This window comes from Batrachochytrium dendrobatidis (assembly GCF_000203795.2).
Source record: "Batrachochytrium dendrobatidis JAM81 unplaced genomic scaffold BATDEscaffold_9, whole genome shotgun sequence".
NCBI classification, from domain to species: Eukaryota; Fungi; Chytridiomycota; class Chytridiomycetes; order Rhizophydiales; genus Batrachochytrium; species Batrachochytrium dendrobatidis.
Window position 1 is genome coordinate 49,811 of NW_006281107.1, and position 17,412 is coordinate 67,222.

Sequence of the window (17,412 nt, forward strand, 5' to 3'; positions counted from 1 at the left end):
CGTACCATTGGTAACAGACACTGTTTTGACACCATCACTGGGACTGCCATACAACAGTTTACCAATAAACTTGTAACACCAACAGTATATGCTTGTACGATTACAGCCTGTTCACATGAGATCATTTCATATCTCAATACCCGAGTTTATTTTAAATAAATCCATTCAAAAAATAACTGTAAATCAACAAATAAATCATCAATTCAATCCAGCCAACACTGTTTTATACACTAGTCCAATCTGCTAATCTTGGTTGGTATTATTATTGATTATATTGTGGTTTGTTTCATCCAAGCACAAAGGCTCGGTTATACTGTCAAATATTACATTTATCAATGCTCACTATCTTGTATTGGATTCCATTTGTCGTCAGTATACTGGATTGAACTAATCACTTGGTAGATCAGCATGTGCAATATATCAATAACCAACGTGTACAACAACAGAGTATAAAAGTTGTTTCAGTCGATAGTAATCCAGTGTTATACAGCATACATGATTATTCATGAATGTTGACATGACTCAAGAGTATGGTGTCCATGACATTGGTAATGCAATCAAAGATACGATAGTTATTCAGGTTTAGGAGTAGCTGATCAAGCCATGCATAGTGTAGATCTTGATGCTGCATAATCATTTAAAATGGGGTCTTTTAAACTGTATTCGACACTTGGATTCATGCTGGTGCCTAGTTATGATCTGAGCATTGGCTGCCTTATACTTGCCAATTTGAAACAACCGGGAATCAGAGTCAAACTGTTCAACATATTGCGCAAAGGAAACCTAATACATGCCAGACAGTTTGTGGATCCATTTTGCTTTCGAGTCAATACATGTTATACAATGGCTGTTTTAAACACAAGTATTGCCATCCAAACACATTGCTCACAAACAGCAAATCAATTGCATGATAACCCTGACCAAACAGAACTCATAGGGTTGGCACTCATCAACCCAAAATAGCATATCTAGCCAAGCAACCAGTTCAAAAATACAGATCAAGCAGCAGAATTGAGCAAGATACTTGACAACCATTTACTAAAAAACAAATTATGATGATTGGATAGTGTATGGATAAATACAGCACATTTTGTTACGTTCAATTATTCGATATAACTGACATATAACATACACAGCCATAGTGGTATACAAGCAATCCATTAGCATGCAAGCCGGACAATTGTAATGATTGACATGATCATTAAATGGGTTTATGCAATCACCACGTGTTAGACCCTAAATTAAATGAGCATAAATATTGGCAATGCTGTAGCCGACAAGTGATTATCTATTGATAATCCAATGTGTTCTGTATATTTGATATATGGACTGGCATAATTGACAAATGTCAATACACCATTAGTCATCATATTGATTGAACTGGATTTACAGTAGTTTGAGTTGGATGTTGTGTTGGATAGTAAAATACAATTGACATGGCATGTGTGGTAATATGGATAAATTGGTTAATCTACAAATTCGTTGCTTTATCTACCCTGAATATATACCTCGATCCAGTTATCTTGCTTGACATCAAGCATTTTAGTAAGAACAATGCAAAGCATATGGATGCAAGAATATCAAGCATTAGTATTGCCAGTCAAGACCATCAAGGTATAAAAATGAGTTGTCAGCCACTATCAAACATCATCAGACTGCTACAAATCAACAGCTCAATCCGTATAGTATTGATACGCTTGCGAAATACATTTCAATAGTATACTACAGTCACGATGAAGTTTTCACTACTAGCCATTGCTTCTGTTGCGTTCGTTGTCAATGCTCAAGGAAATAAATCTGGTATGCAAATCTGTTGATCAGTCTATTTTATGTTGGGTTTATCAATGTTTGGATTGTGCAATCGTTCAAAACTGTACTAATTGGCATACATTATAGAATCCATGCCTAAATGGGCCTTTATCAAGGAACACCGTGACGCTGGCAGATTTGTTTTTATACCATACACTGACGAACAACGAAACGTCGTGCTGACCAATGTTGAAAATGGTTTGAAATTGTGGTCCAACTATGAATCTAAAATCAAACACTATGGTGAGCGTGCCGATCCCTTCCCGATCATCAAGAAACTGCGTGCAAAACTGGATGCATCCAATCTTACCGATACTGAGATGCAGATTGAACTCTTGAATGCGTTTATTCTTGGGCGTGACTATCATACCCATTTTGAGCCATCTGGACCATATTCTTGTTTCAATGCCATGACTGGTCTTTCTTTCAAATTTATCGAGGGCGATGCAGATATGGTCAAGAAACCAACCGTTGTTTTTGAAGCTCACACCGGAGATAAAGAGTTGCGTGCTTTTTTTGGAAAGGACTATGACCAAATCAAATTTGGCGACGAATTACTACTTGTTGATGGTATGCCGTTTGTTGACTATTGGAACTTAAACCAGGATAAAACGGGTGGTGCCAATGATTATGGTGGCCAGCATGGTGCTCTTGATTACATAACGTTTCGTCCTGGTTCCTTTACTCCTTTGCCAGAAACTGATACGATCAAATATCAGTTCAAATCAAAAGATACTGGAAAAGTGTACAACATTGAAGCTCCATGGGTGGTTGGTTTTGATCCATTATGCTGGAGTATGACTAGCCAATTGTATGCCAAAATTTCTGGAAAAACTCTACCTGGAACACCTCAGCCTGCCGACACGAACAGTATAATTGACACTGATGCACCTGATACCGGAGTCAAACGTCGGTTGAAGACTTGGGAAGAAATCAGAACTCCATCAATGATATCCGAGTACCATCATAAAAAGCAAAAGATTGATCAGATTTTACTTGAACAGCCATCAAAAAACCATACTTTCAAGTACCAAAACGCCGGCGTGTCGACCATCAGTTGGGGAATCTGGAAACCCGAATCCAAGAATCTTGGTATTATTAGACTGGATGATTTTATGCCAACAAACCTTAAAACTGGTGCACCAGCAGATATGGAGGCTGTTCGTGAAATCCATAAACTTCTGAGCACTGTACTCAAAAACACCAATGCTGTTATATTTGATCTCCGTGCAAATGGAGGTGGTAGTGGTGAGTTTGCCAATGCCATTCCACAACTTTTCAAACCTGATTTTCAACCAACACCAATGAGATACTTGATGAGTTCTATCGCATACAACACTCTGGTTAATGGCACGTACTTTTTTGACACTTCTAATCCAGCATGGTACAAGACTCCACCTGGTAGCAAGTATTCTATTGATCATGACAGAACTTCGTATAATCAGTCAAACTTGTATGGCCAAGCCTATCTCAAACCTGTTGGTATATTCACTGATGCTATATGCTACTCAGCATGCGATCTGTTTTCAGCGTCTTTTCAGTCGTCCGAAACTGGCTATGTTTTTGGCGAAGATGGAACAACTGGAGGTGGTGGTGCCGACATGTTTTCGCTCGATCCAGAACTTCTTTTGTTCAATCCCATCGATTTTAAGCCAATGCCGTATTACCAAGAACTGTTCGACGAAACAACTGGTCGAAGCTATGCCAACGTTCTTACAGTTGGATTTCGACAGATTGTACGTGGTGGAAAATATCAAGGTCAGCTGGTTGAAGATATTGGTGCCATAACCGAATACATTGTACGACCCCGTTTGACGGATATACTGCCTGGATCCACTGAAAATTCTCGATTTGACCGTATTGCCGATCAGCTCAAAACATTGGGTGTCAAAACTGGACTAAACAATCTTCACTTTGTTTCTGAACTTATCAACTATAACACCACTAGCAGTGACGTAACCATTGATGTAGAAGTCAAGGGAATCAATCAACTGTCAGTTATTGATGACACTGGCAAATCACTTTCAGTTGCCAAGTTTAAAAGCAACATAAAAAGTCAACACTCGTTCAAACTGACATCTGTGATCAACGATCTTGGTAATACTCGGGTCAGTATCATTGGCCAAAACAACGGCAAACAGGTTCTCAAAACACATAAGCATATCAGTCGCACTCCAAAACAAGAAGATTATTTTAAGCTTGAACGTGGTATCAAATGGGAGTTTAATGGTACCAGTAAATCGGTTGGAATATACAACTCGCCATTTACCAAAAAATCACAGGGATGGAACTCGGTCAATGGTAAATGGGTTGTTGGCGATGGAGTACAATACAGTCCTGCAATAGTCACTGAGATCCGATCATACTATACTGCACCAGTTGGATCCAACATTACTGTTGAAATTGATGTCGCGCTTGAATCACAACTTTATAGCGACTTTTTAGGACTGTATGTCACAGATGCGGATGGCAATGTGGAATCGCTTTTGAATACGTTTCGTCCAAATGGTAGGATACTTACAGACGGTACTTCTGGATCCGAAGCAATTGTCAAAAAGTTCCCAGTGACAACCAAGACGGAACAGTTTTTTGTTAATCTCATGTTCAATTCAGATGTTGCTACACAGATAAAAGGAGCAACAATCAATTCTTGGAGTGTTACCATGGATTGAAATGGGTTGTAAATGTTGCTGAACGCATCATTGATTGCACCACCAGACTATGTTTGAATAAATACAATGTTTGCATAACTATCCTATACACTTGTTTAAATTTATTTCAATCAACACATGTAAACCTTTTATTTAGTCGAGTGAAATATGCAAGTTTCAAACCATTTTTTAAATTGGACTGGTTTTGTCATGGATGGAATATTGCAAGTGTTTTTAAACTTGTCAGATTTTTGTATTTTTTGGTGTTTTAGACATTGGAATGAAAGTTGATATTGGATATTTACCATACCAATCAGAGTTGTCATGGTTGTTTAATGAAACTCGGTACAGATCTGGATAAAACCGCATTTAAACCTGCATTTTCAATGGTTTGATGCGACATGAAATCATTCGAGTTGATAATGGTCATTGCACTATTGTCTTGTTCTTGTTCTTGGACTCTTTCACTGGTTTTTTAGCTTTTATAACCGGTCTCGGGTTGATTACTTGATTCGCATTTAGTTGATGATTTCAACTGGTATTTAAAACTATGGTTTGATTGACACCATCAAAGCAGTTGAGCCAAACATGTGGACTGAAATGGATGAGTTTGGTGATTGTATAATGTATGGCTATACCAAATAATGAATATATTATGCAAGACTTTCTAGCACAATATTGTATATTCATCAATCTGATAGAAACAACTTACTAGTCCAAATCAAGCATTGGATGCATCAACAGCATACTACTATGTGTAATACTTGCAAACCACCAACTCATAATCAACTTTCAGACACGAATATGTTTGGCAGTCATTCTAGTAATGATCATGTATGCACTGGATCTGGTTGGTGGTTGGTGATGACTTGACTTGCATACACAGTCAACAGTCAATCACGGTGTGCTACACATATTGAATGCATGCAAATCCACAACTGTCAACTCCTTGTTGTTGAAATGGGTTCAGATCGCCATTAGTTTGCTCACTCGTTGCACCAATGTGATTGCATGATCAACCTGACACCAACCAAACCACACTCGAATATATATGTTCCATTCATGTGCATGGTGTATCGATTGTCAACTCCAACGCATTCCACCATGATTATGGTCACATCACACCATGTTGATGTATGTCGATCGGTATCACATTGCAACCAGTTATCATCCAATGACTGCAATGCAGTACCGTGCATGTATTGTGACTGATACGCTGTGCACCATCAACAAGTGTGCAACTGTCACTTGATATATCGAGTCTGATATGCAACAACATGCTGTGTTTACCATGATCAGGTTTTTGATCAATCTTGGACTCATGATACATGATTTGACATGTTGGATCGTGTGGATGTGTCATGGACTGCAATTTAGTTGCAGACACATATGTTGGACATTGACTGATGCATACTGTGCAATGACTGATCAGTGCGTGTGTGATTGCACACTTGGTGGTATTGTGCATTATGGTTGTTTGACAATGGATGAATGCTGGATTGGTCGGTTATATGCAACCCATCTGAATCGACCTATTTGAACAAACACTCGATGTAACTGACAACAATGTGTATTTATGGCTGTTGGATCAGTCGAGTTTCTGTTGGTACCGCCATACATGAGTTGGTCAACAAACTTGTAGCACTGCCAAAATACACTCGTATGGTTTGCTTGCATGAGATAATCTTGTGGTTCAACACCCAAGTTTATTTTACAGTCGTATTCACGTAAAATGAAATACTTTTCTGTATTGATCTTGTAATGATTGTCTTGGAATAAACAATCGTTACATATTCATTGTTGTTGTTGTTGGAAATGGATTTTTTTATTGAAACTCTATTCTAATATCAGATATGTTCGCGATCTAGCTCAACATAATAATCTCATGAATGTAACAGCTGTTTCCATGCGATCACACAATATTTTGGAGAAAAGGAGAGTTGAAGGTTGAAAAGATATGGAATGTATTGAAACAGAGATGTGAACATTCACACTGTTTTTGTACAAAAGTGAGCACAACGATCAATCAACTAATGGGTTCAAAAGGTACGTTGTTGCCCAGTAAGATTGACATCAAACATGACTGTTTATCATGTGTTTTAATTCAGTATTTCATTCCACAAGAGTACGGTTATAAATGAAATCCATTCAAAAAATAGTAATAATACTGTTTAAAAATCGTCAAACAATATGATGATTATGTACATGTTAATGTATTCAGTGATCGCATACTGGTCGATTGATACAATATAATCAAATACCACTGTATTGTTAATAAATGGCAATAATTAAATATACAGAATTTTGAGTGCTTGAAAGACTGCAAACAAAAAGTTGCAGTCGTTGGTTAGAAAAAGCTCAAACAACTATTCCAAACTACATTCAAATTAGTATCAATCAGCATACAAAAAAAGTAATTGTACATGGCTTGAAAAAACAGAAATGCTCCGTTAGCTTAGTCGGTAGAGCGTTGTGCTAATAACGCAAAGGTCACAGGTTCGATCCCTGTACGGAGCATTTTTATTTTTCATTTTGCAATATTGTTGAGCAAACATAGTTTGATCCAACAACTGCAGCATTCCAATCTAGACAGATACTGTATTTTTTATAAATGCCCAATAGTTCAACTTGAAAAACTGTCTTGGTCAGTGCCAAACTAAAATAAATGCATATCTAACACGCTTAGTTCAAGTATATGCATGGCTTTAAACCTCGGCAATCGACAAATCAAATATGGATTGCAGCTTATATTGCAATACTCATTTCGAGTTTTAAATCCACAACAAATGTTTTCCAAAGCAACCCAATACCTTGATCAAACTGAGATTTATCAACCATTCAACTTGGTATGTAGTGCATGATATTGATGATTGTTTGCTCATGGTATTTGATCCACTTGATAAAAATGTCGATGCTATTATACTCGACTTGTCATATCTGACAAGTTGGTTTCAAATAACCCGCATATGCGAATGACGACTATTCAAGCATGATCAAATTAGATTGGTCAACAATACTTGAATATGCACGATATTGCTACAAATGAGTGGTATTGACTAAAAACTGTCATATTACAATATTAATGCTTTCAACCATTCATGATTAAATGTAAACTTCAAATGTGTGTACAATTTCTCAAAATAATAGATGCATTTGGCAGTGTAATAGTTTAGTTTTATCGACTCGAGATCGTCCTGACAATAGTTGTACTGAAGTATCATACATTTGGTGAGTAAAAAAAGAGTTCAATGCGATTGCTGCACTTATTGACATGCTTGAGCAAATCACCAAGATCATGCATATTTGTAAATATTGATTATTGCAGCATTGTTTAGCATACACAAGCATCTACATATGCCAGTCATATTGCATTTCACGAATAGTTTGGCTCATAGACAAGCAGACTTGGATGAGTTTAAACCAACTTACGTGCTATCGATTGTACTTTTTATGCAACTACTATTGGAGGCTATTGATATATTCCTTGTTTTTCATCTAAACGGTAGTTGCAATTTGATAACCCTGATCACCATTACCGATCCTTGCATATCTCAATATTGGCAAAACTGTTGATAATATTGTCTGAAAATGTGGCAATATCCTTCAGTGTCACTATCTTGACAGGATGAATAGTGAAACCATTGATATTTTAATCACTCTACTAGTCGTGTTGGTTTCTTACAAGGCTGCTGTTGTGACTATTTTAAACTCACCTGCGTTGGTAACTGCGTATCCTTGCTTTATTACTGTAACTTTCATTGTGAATATTTTTTATTGGCAAAACTGAAAAAAGTCAACCTTACAAACTATAGTATTTTATTATGCACTCTGAGTTTACAGAAATGAGATGAATCGTGTCATGTAAACCATTTAGCACTAAAAACCTACACCTTATTATGCCATACTCGTCACACACTACACTCAAGTATACAAGTCATTTAACTAGTACCTGATGCAAGGCAAGCTTGTCAATAGCAGATATTGAGTTACGAAATAATGATTCTTAAATTAATCTATCCACATGAGTTTAAAATAATCTACTTTATTTTCTTGTACACCTTGAGACGCATCCGAGCTTCTTCCTCGTCACGCTTAGAAAACAAGGCATTTGATTCTCGGATAAGCTTAAGGAATACTTCCTCCAAAGTGGTTTGTCCAATTCCCCAAGATTTAACTAGTCCTTCCGGGTTCTCTTCAAGCCATTTAACAAGTTTTGGAACCACCGAAACAGAAGTCGGCAAAAACTGATACAAAAGAGCTCCAGCAGAGTAGTCACCCAACACTGCGTTTGGAACAATATCACGCACAATATTCTGCACATGTTCTGAATCCTCCACATTTGTGACAATAGATACCGAATATCCAGCACCAAACTTGGTTTTCAATGCAATAGCATTGTTGATGGCTCGGAGTCGACCATTGGACATGACACCTACTTCATCACCAAGAACGTCGGCTTCCTCCATCGAGTGGGTAGTGAGAATGATCACCCTGCCTCGCTTGAATCTTTCAATAAAGGACCAAACGCAGCGACGATTGACTGGATCCATGCCTGTTGTAGGTTCATCCATGAAAATAACTTTGGGATCACCAATCGTGGATATCACAAGTGACAGGCGACGCTTCATGCCTCCTGAATATGTCCCAGCACGTACATCTGCAACCGCATGAAGTCGCACAATCTTCAATCGCTCATCAATTAAACCTGGTATATCCTGCTTGGAAACTCCCTTGATGCCTGCATACAGTCGGATATGCTCACGCGCAGTTAGATCATCAAAAAGAATATCGTGCTGTGGACAAATACCCATATTGCGACGAATACGCTGTGATTGATACTTGACCGAAAGATTATAGATGAGCGCATCGCCAGAAGTTGCTGGTGTCATGCCGGCTAAAACAGATATGGTGGTGGATTTACCTGCTCCGTTTTGACCAAGAAGTGCAAAAAGCTTGCCCTCCTCAATAGTAAAGCTCGAGTTGCGGACAGCCACTTTTTCACGAGATCCATCGTCAAAAACACTTGTTTTGCCATATACCTTGCGGAGATTAACAATCTTTAGTGCTGGAAAATAATCTAATCCAAAAAATCATACATGTTACCTTTAGCTGCACATTAACAAATCCAAGTCATTTTGCACCAATATAAACTTACTTGGATCAAGAGCAAGCCGACGAGCTTCAGTCACATCTGCATCTTCGTTGGCCTCATCCTCAACTACAGCATCCCCAGTAGAGTTGCGAGTCACCCAGTTACGTAGTCGATCCATATTGGCTTGGATATTTTCCAATCCCCAGTAAGTAGGAGTAAACAGGAAATAAACGGGACGACTGGATCCAAATTCGTCTGCAATCACATTATCAAAGTACCACATCAATACACCGTAAAATAGGCAGTTGCACAATAAAAAGTAAAGTGCATTGACAGGTAAAGGAATGTTGGCAACACCCGAAACTCCATAGTTGGGAACAAGTTCTTGAGGAATTGGATTAAAAAGACTCGACCACGCAAAATCATAGCCTGGAAACTTGGTTCCGGTAAGTTGATCAACGCGGCCAGTGGTCACTGTTGAAGTGTCCAGAAACAAATGACCGGCATTGAAAAAGGGGAAAAAATACAACACATAAACGTATCCCATTTCCAAAAAGGGTCTAGTCCACAGGATATATGTGGTTTGAGAACTGGAAAACACAAATGTCTGAAACAAAAGACCGACTATAAATACAAAAATACCCACAAGAATGGCAGTATTGGTTCGACGCAAAAACGTAGTCATGAAAAATGCCATGACCACCATGGCTTCACCAAACAGCACAAATGTGAGAATGCTAACACCAATGTTTGCACGAGTAATGGCTGGAAAATTGAATACGAATCCCCAGCCCACCATCGAGAGCGCATTGACAATCACCAAAATGGATGTGGATAAAAAATGGCTCAACCAGTATACGCTTGGCATTAGACCCATTACTTGCATGCCGTGTCGAAGTTTGAGTTCTTTCTCAGTGACAATCTGGCTGAGTACATTGATAAAGATGATCATTTCTGAACAGAAAAAGAATGCTGGGCCTAATTTCATGTACACTCGAGGCAGCTTATCATTAAAAGTAGCTGCGGGCCAATCCTTGATGGAAATATCCAAATTGGCCTTGACGGTAGCAGCGGGATCATTCAATACTGTAATGATGGCTTCATCCATACCACGCACAAACCCAACCACTTCAGGACCGTAAATATCACTGCCTGACGCAGTATGAAGATCGTTGAACCATACTTGGTACTGAACATTAATGGGTCCATTTGCAGGAATTTGTGTAAATGTGATTCCCCATGCTGTCATATTCTCATGTTGCAGAGTGTAGTTGTAAATGAATTGAGAACTTGGAACCTGCACAATGTCATATACACGATTGGCAGGAATAGTATAATCTGTCCAAAGTGGTATGTACAACATGAAATAAAAATTGTCAGGCACATATTGATTGCTCATCAAATCATATTAATAAAACATACTGCTGGTGGTGAAGTCGGTTTCGAGCTTCAGTAGATAGCCAACACGATGCTGATTAATGGTGGCAAATGTATCCATAATCTTAGTATAGTCGATAGTCGCAGCAGGTTGAGGCTGATCATTAGTAGTAGAGATGGGATTGATGGCATACATGATGGTAACACAGGGATTTGCTGCAGTTGCTCCCTATATGCATATTCAGCATTAATCAAACAGTAATGTGCAGGAATAAAATCGTGACAAGAGCAACACATCTCACTTGGCAGCGCTGGATACCAGGCAATGGCTGCATAGTCAAATTTTCTGTGGCATTGGGGCGATCTTGGCTGGCATAATCAGCCTGTTGAAGCAGAAACATGATTAAAGAAAAGATGAATGGAGCCAGCAGAGCTTGAGTAAAAGTAGAGCCAATATATCGATACTGAAGCAGAGTATTCTTTTTGAGTAGAATGACCAACTGGTCAACAAATGTACCGAGTGCACTCTTGTTAACCAAGCGGGATTCGGTGGGCATATCATTGTAAGGATCGTCCATGTAAGCCTTGTCTAAAGCAAGATCGACTCCAGGCATTTCAGCAAATTGATGAATGGGCTATCGAAGCTGGATCAAGTGTACAGCTTCAACCTTGTGCAGATGCTAGACAAACTATTAGGGTTCAATCTCGTGTTGTTTGAGTTGCATTTATTTACAGCATATTCGCGTAAAATAAAACATTAAACAGGGGTATCAAAGTATATAATAAACAGCCAGTCTCATATGATGGGTATCGCATCTATTGAATAAGCAGCCAGTATTTATTGAAACGATACAATGGATATTTAAATATGGCTATCCCAAAGCAAAAGAAAGTGGCTGCAAGATAGTATTCTGTTCTGCATTGACATGTAGCTGCAAAACCCGATTCAAATCAACACGTGTAAATGCATTTTTGGTAAAAATGTGCTACAAATCGGCCCCGTTCCCGAAATCTCGACCCATAAAAGGCAATAACGCGAATCCATCGCATTAATCAATTTTGGTAATAATTGATGCTTTCAATCAATTTCCTTTGGGTTGCGTTTTTATATTATTGTTGAGCAACTCTGGCCATAGTTGATGGTAGAACAAATAGACTTGGTCCCAACTCGGGGAAAGCAGATTGTTTTTAAAACAGGAAAACCTAGACAGACTGGTGCACTGGTACGAAAAGCCGTCGCTGCTCAGAAACGTCAGATATGCACTAGTCTCTGTTGCACTGCGTAAGTAATGCATGAATACTCGGTGATTTTTCAGTGCAACATGTTTTTATTAATGCATCTATACCTTGGTGTCATTAGAATGTGTCCTTTGTTGACAACAAGTTTCATTGCTCTAGCTGCCGCTTATGGCGGCACTTACTATGGCTCATATGGCGCAATGGGTCTTCCCGACGGTAAATATCATGATCCAATAGCCCGACTATTTCAACACTAGTGTTCTTACTGCTACCATCTTGTGTGTTATCGATTGTTCATGTTTCAAGCCCATGTGCAATGTTCCGACGTGCATGCCAATTCAGAACTCAATGTGCCGTATTGGATGAACGATTACAATGTTCCTGAGCCTAGATATAGTTTTCCAAAAACGACTCTGTTTGGCAATCCTGACTTTATAAACAAGGAAAATAACATATTCCACACCAACTGGGCTCAGTCTCGCACTGTCATGTCGGGTGATCAAGTGTTTCTGGGCATGTTCAAAACCTGTAGGTGATACTGTGGATTACACCTTCAAATTTACGTGTAATGACTTTGAATGCGTCCATGTATATAATAGGTACAAACTGGTATGGTGAAGACTATGCTCAAAGCATGACAAACACCTACGATATATTCACCGATGCTGTTGGAAATCAAGTTCGTGATTCGTAAGTAATAGCGTATTACCAAACAATCCTGCTTGTCAGTATTGTAACTTGTGTATTCATTCTACTCTATTGTACAATGATTGATTTTAGCACGTATACTTCAGAACCTGAAGGAGGCTGGTTTGACGTTCTATCTCAATACAATACTACCTGGGATCAAATCATGATCAAAAGTTCGCCAAAAGTCCAGCCTTCTACTCTTTACGTCTTCAATAGCCTCCAAAAACGCTCGTGGTATCTGTACGCTGCAGATCCAAGCGTCAACATCTCGCAAATTGGCACTCGTCCTCAAGGTCCTGCTTTTCCACTTTCAGATCTAATAAAAGCACCATCAAATCCTGCGTTTGCTATTCCCGCTGCTGCTCCTCGCACTCCCAATGATACTGTGGCTAATGGCCTCTTTGGAACGATTCCGACTCGTTACTATCTTGATTTTGACCCATTTACCAATCACGGCCCAACTGCCAATGTCACTGCTGTTCCTTGGTATGTCCCTGCTATCAATGAAGCATCCATGGAAGAGTACATTCTTGCCGCCCTAAAATCAAGTAGCACGGCTATTGGATTTATTGACAAAACTGCACTCTCAGGCTACGTTAACAACTACAAGGGCTTTTTTTATGTCAACCAAGCCATTGGAAACGCGTTAAAAAACGTTCCTCATGGTGGTATTTACTTCAAAATGGTAGATCACGCCAAAAAACAATATGCTGTCAATATGAATATTGGAACCAACAGTTTGCTTCAAATAGCTCATAATTTTCCTAGTCCAGGAGATCGTCAACTAGTGCAGCTAACCCAACTGAGCAACGCCTTTTTGCGCAATAGCGATCCAGTGAAACTAGGCCACGCTTCCATCACACAGGGACTACGTGTTATGCCACGTATTGTCAAGGACCCATTCAAGTCTATGCTTGGCAACTCGTTAGCAAGCTTCATATACCCATTTGCTATTTCGTTCTTACTTCCCATGTTTGTGATTGATCTCGTACAAGAAAAAGAGTCCAAGGTGTTGATCATGATGCGAATGAATGGCTTGAGTTCTACTGCGTACTATATCAGCCAATACCTCACGTTCATCACGCTGTATCTCATCTCTGCCGTAATCTTTTACATTTGTGGTAGTGCATACAGTCTTTCACTGTTTGTAAATACGGCACCTGCGGTATTGATTCTTGTGCTGTTTCTTTGGGGCAATGCGCAAGTGTCGATTGCCTTTTTTTTGTCGGCTCTTTTCAAGCGTAGTCGACTGGCACTTGTGTCGGTATTTTTGTTGGTCATTTGCGGTGTGATGATTGCAGTGACGTTTGATACTATGATTGGCAACAACACCATTTCACCCTACTTTTTTCTGTGGCCGCCATTTGCATTCTATCGTGCTTTGGGTGTTTTGAATCGTGCTTCGTTCCAAGAAGGTATGACTCCATACACCATGAGCATGCTTCAGTCTGGCGATCAAGTGTATATTGCCACTGTTGTTCTTGCTGCCTCGACTCCGATTTTTCTCATTCTAGCTACATATCTGATTTCAGTTCTGCCGTCCGAGTTTGGTGTTAGCCGGCCGTGGCATTTCCCCCTAACTAGTCTTTTTACCAATTCCAACAAAAAAATCGATCTAGAAGCCCAGCTTGCCATTTCCAAGGCACTGAATGCAAATGAAATCCAACACGAGGATCAAGATGTTGTGAATGAGCGAAGTCGTGTAGACAGCGATCAGTTTGATCCAAACTCACCATTGGTGATTCGTCACATACGTAAAGTCTATGCTAGCCGAAGCGGTGCGGGTCCAAAGATTGCCGTCAAGGATGTTACATTTGCTGTTGAGGAAGGTGTTGTTTTTGGGTTACTTGGACCAAACGGTGCTGGTAAAACCACTTTGATCAGCATATTGACTGGGCTGTATGAAGCCACGAGTGGATCTGCCTTGCTTGGCGGATTTGACGTTCAAACTCAAACCAGTGAGGTGTACAAAAGTATTGGTTTTTGTCCTCAGTTTAATATTTTGTGGGAATACCTTACTGTGCAAGAACATTTATACTTTTATGCTCGTCTCAAGGGGATTTTCAAGGAGGATGAAGATTTGGCTGTTCATCAAGCCATTGTAAGTGTTGCACTTGAAGAACAATGGGATCGTGAAGTTCGTGAGCTGTCTGGAGGTCAGCAACGCCGTGTAAGCATTGCTATTGCGCTGCTAGGAAACCCCAAAGTTGTTTTCCTGGATGAGCCCACAACTGGACTTGATCCAGAAGTGCGACGACAGATTTGGAGTATTATTGAGCAAGCTAAACGTGACAAAACCATTGTTCTTACTACTCACTCGATGGAAGAAGCCGAGGCTTTATGTCAGCGTATTGGTATGATGGCAAAAGGCACTGTCAGATGTTTGGCTAACCCTACTCGGCTTAAGCAAGTCTATGGATCTGGATATCGTGTTCATCTGAATGCACTTCAACACGATATTGATCGCGCATGTGCATTTGTCGAGTCTGTTCTTCCAAATGGATGGGTCAAGATTGACTCATTTGCTACGAATGCATTGTACGAATTTCCTGCTGCTTCAGGCACACTGACACAGCTGTTTCAGGCTGTCGAAGCTGGCAAAGCTCGACATGGTATTCTTGATTGGGGTGTGGGGCAAACTACTCTTGAAGAAGTATTTGTTCGTTTGATTAGCGAAAATGATGCTGATGCCGACTAGATCTAAAAGTTGGATAATGTCCAAAATGTATTGGTTTCAACAGCTTGGTCAAATAATCGTGTACAACTATGAAATAAAATAGGCTGTAAAATATTGTCTTTTTTTGCATGGCGGAAATTCCTATTTGACTTCAAACTTGACGATCGTGCAATGTATGGCTATACCAAAAGTGAAAGATCCAAAACACCAGTTTAAAACTATAGTTTGGTTGTGTAACTCCTGATGATTGGTGTGTTTGGAGACTAATCAAAAGCATTGGATGCTGTAATATCCCAAAGCTTTCTAAACACATACCGAGTGTTGATTCAGGTCAATCTGTAGTAGGAAAGCACAATAAATATTCAACTATTGTTTATTTCAAGGGATCGACCACTGCAAAATAAATACAAGTGTTTCGTTTTACATGAATACGATTGTAAATCAAGTAATACAATGTTCAACATGATATTGTGAGATTGTATATGCATTGCTCAATTCAACAAATATGCCTTTATAGCTCAGCTGGGAGAGCGTTAGACTGAAGATCTAAATGTCCCGCGTTCAATCCGCGGTGAAGGCATTTTTACTTTTCATATTTTATACTTTTGCATTCATACTCCAACATTTGTCTATTGCTTGAGTTGATGTTGGCTGTCACTGTTTTTGATTGTAGATGATCATCTTGGTGTATTCCAGTTTTGTATGTATTGATTCGTGTAATGGCTTGTTCCAAATCATTCAAATCTGGATCATCAAAGCATGTCAGATTACATGACAGATCATCTGTTCATTACCCTGACTTGTAACATCAATGACCTTGTACATGATTCCAACTAAAAGCACATGTGATGATACTATCGAGTGTTCTGTTTGAACCAATACTGCCATTTTGTTGTTCAGATCACATTCCCAAAACATCTGCTTGATCAGTCCACCAAGCTATTCACTTTATATTTTATTGTATTTCGAATATCCATCCATTTAATGATATGGTTGTTGGTCAACCTGGATTGTAAATTGCATGTATCTGACAATATATATTTGCCAAGGTGGATTTTGATCCAAACGTGGATGTTAAAGTGTATCCGAGTCAACAATTGATATACATTGTATAATCTGCAATCATTGATCATGTATAGACTGTATAGAATGAATTATATCAACATTCATACAGATGGCTAGTGTTGGAAAGATCTGGTTCAGTTTGAGCAAGTGTATGAATTAATGATTGTGTCAAGTAGTCAAACTACCATTCCGGTAGATCAATAATAGTTTGTAGTTGATCAACCGATTAGTAGACGCCATTGAATGTTGGACTAAAAACCTCGTATGAAAATAAGCAACAACCAATATCTGCAATGAACTGATTATAATCAAGTCTAGTATCCAACATGGTTATTGATGGTCCAACTCATACTCTATTGATTCTATACCAATACATCAACATTTTTGATTTTTCGTTTACTTGGTGATTGTCGTATTAGCTTTAATTGGCAACGTTCAATATTTACAGTTGATATACTACCCAACAAGCCAACACTGTACACCAACAGCATGCAATCAAGGTCGTGATGCAACAAAACAAAACTGCCGAGTATTTACTGTAGACTTGACACAATAACGTTGGGTAAAAAACAAACAAGCATAATAATTGTAACTTGATATATACTAAAACCATTATATTAAACCGATCTGGCTTAAGATAGATTCAGAAGTTGAAAATGCTGGGTATTTTTAGTGATCATGTATTAAATATATAGCCATCACAATATGGCAATATATTTAATATACAGTCAAGAAGAGTATTGTATATTAGATTTGAACCAACACATAATGCAATGCATGTTTAGTAAAGGCACGCATGACTGGAAATCGAT

General features: G+C 38.9%; 3 protein-coding genes across 3 annotated transcripts; 2 read left to right on the forward strand and 1 right to left on the reverse strand.

The window, feature by feature from the left end:
• Window positions 1–1,733: 1,733 nt before the first annotated feature.
• On the forward strand, window positions 1,734–4,481 carry BATDEDRAFT_26098 (uncharacterized protein; the record flags this gene model as incomplete). Its single annotated transcript, XM_006680243.1, has 2 exons — window positions 1,734–1,800; window positions 1,897–4,481. 2 exons carry the CDS (start codon window positions 1,734–1,736, stop codon window positions 4,479–4,481), a joined length of 2,652 nt encoding a protein of 883 aa, XP_006680306.1.
• Window positions 4,482–8,497: 4,016 nt separating this feature from the next.
• On the reverse strand, window positions 8,498–10,540 carry BATDEDRAFT_12731 (uncharacterized protein; the record flags this gene model as incomplete). Its single annotated transcript, XM_006680195.1, has 2 exons — window positions 8,498–9,525; window positions 9,637–10,540. The coding sequence occupies 2 exons, from the start codon at window positions 10,538–10,540 to the stop codon at window positions 8,498–8,500; spliced, it is 1,932 nt and encodes a 643-aa protein (XP_006680258.1).
• Window positions 10,541–13,768: 3,228 nt separating this feature from the next.
• Window positions 13,769–15,556, forward strand: BATDEDRAFT_12853 (uncharacterized protein; the record flags this gene model as incomplete). Its single annotated transcript, XM_006680204.1, has 1 exon — window positions 13,769–15,556. One exon carries the CDS (start codon window positions 13,769–13,771, stop codon window positions 15,554–15,556), a length of 1,788 nt encoding a protein of 595 aa, XP_006680267.1.
• Window positions 15,557–17,412: the final 1,856 nt, after the last annotated feature.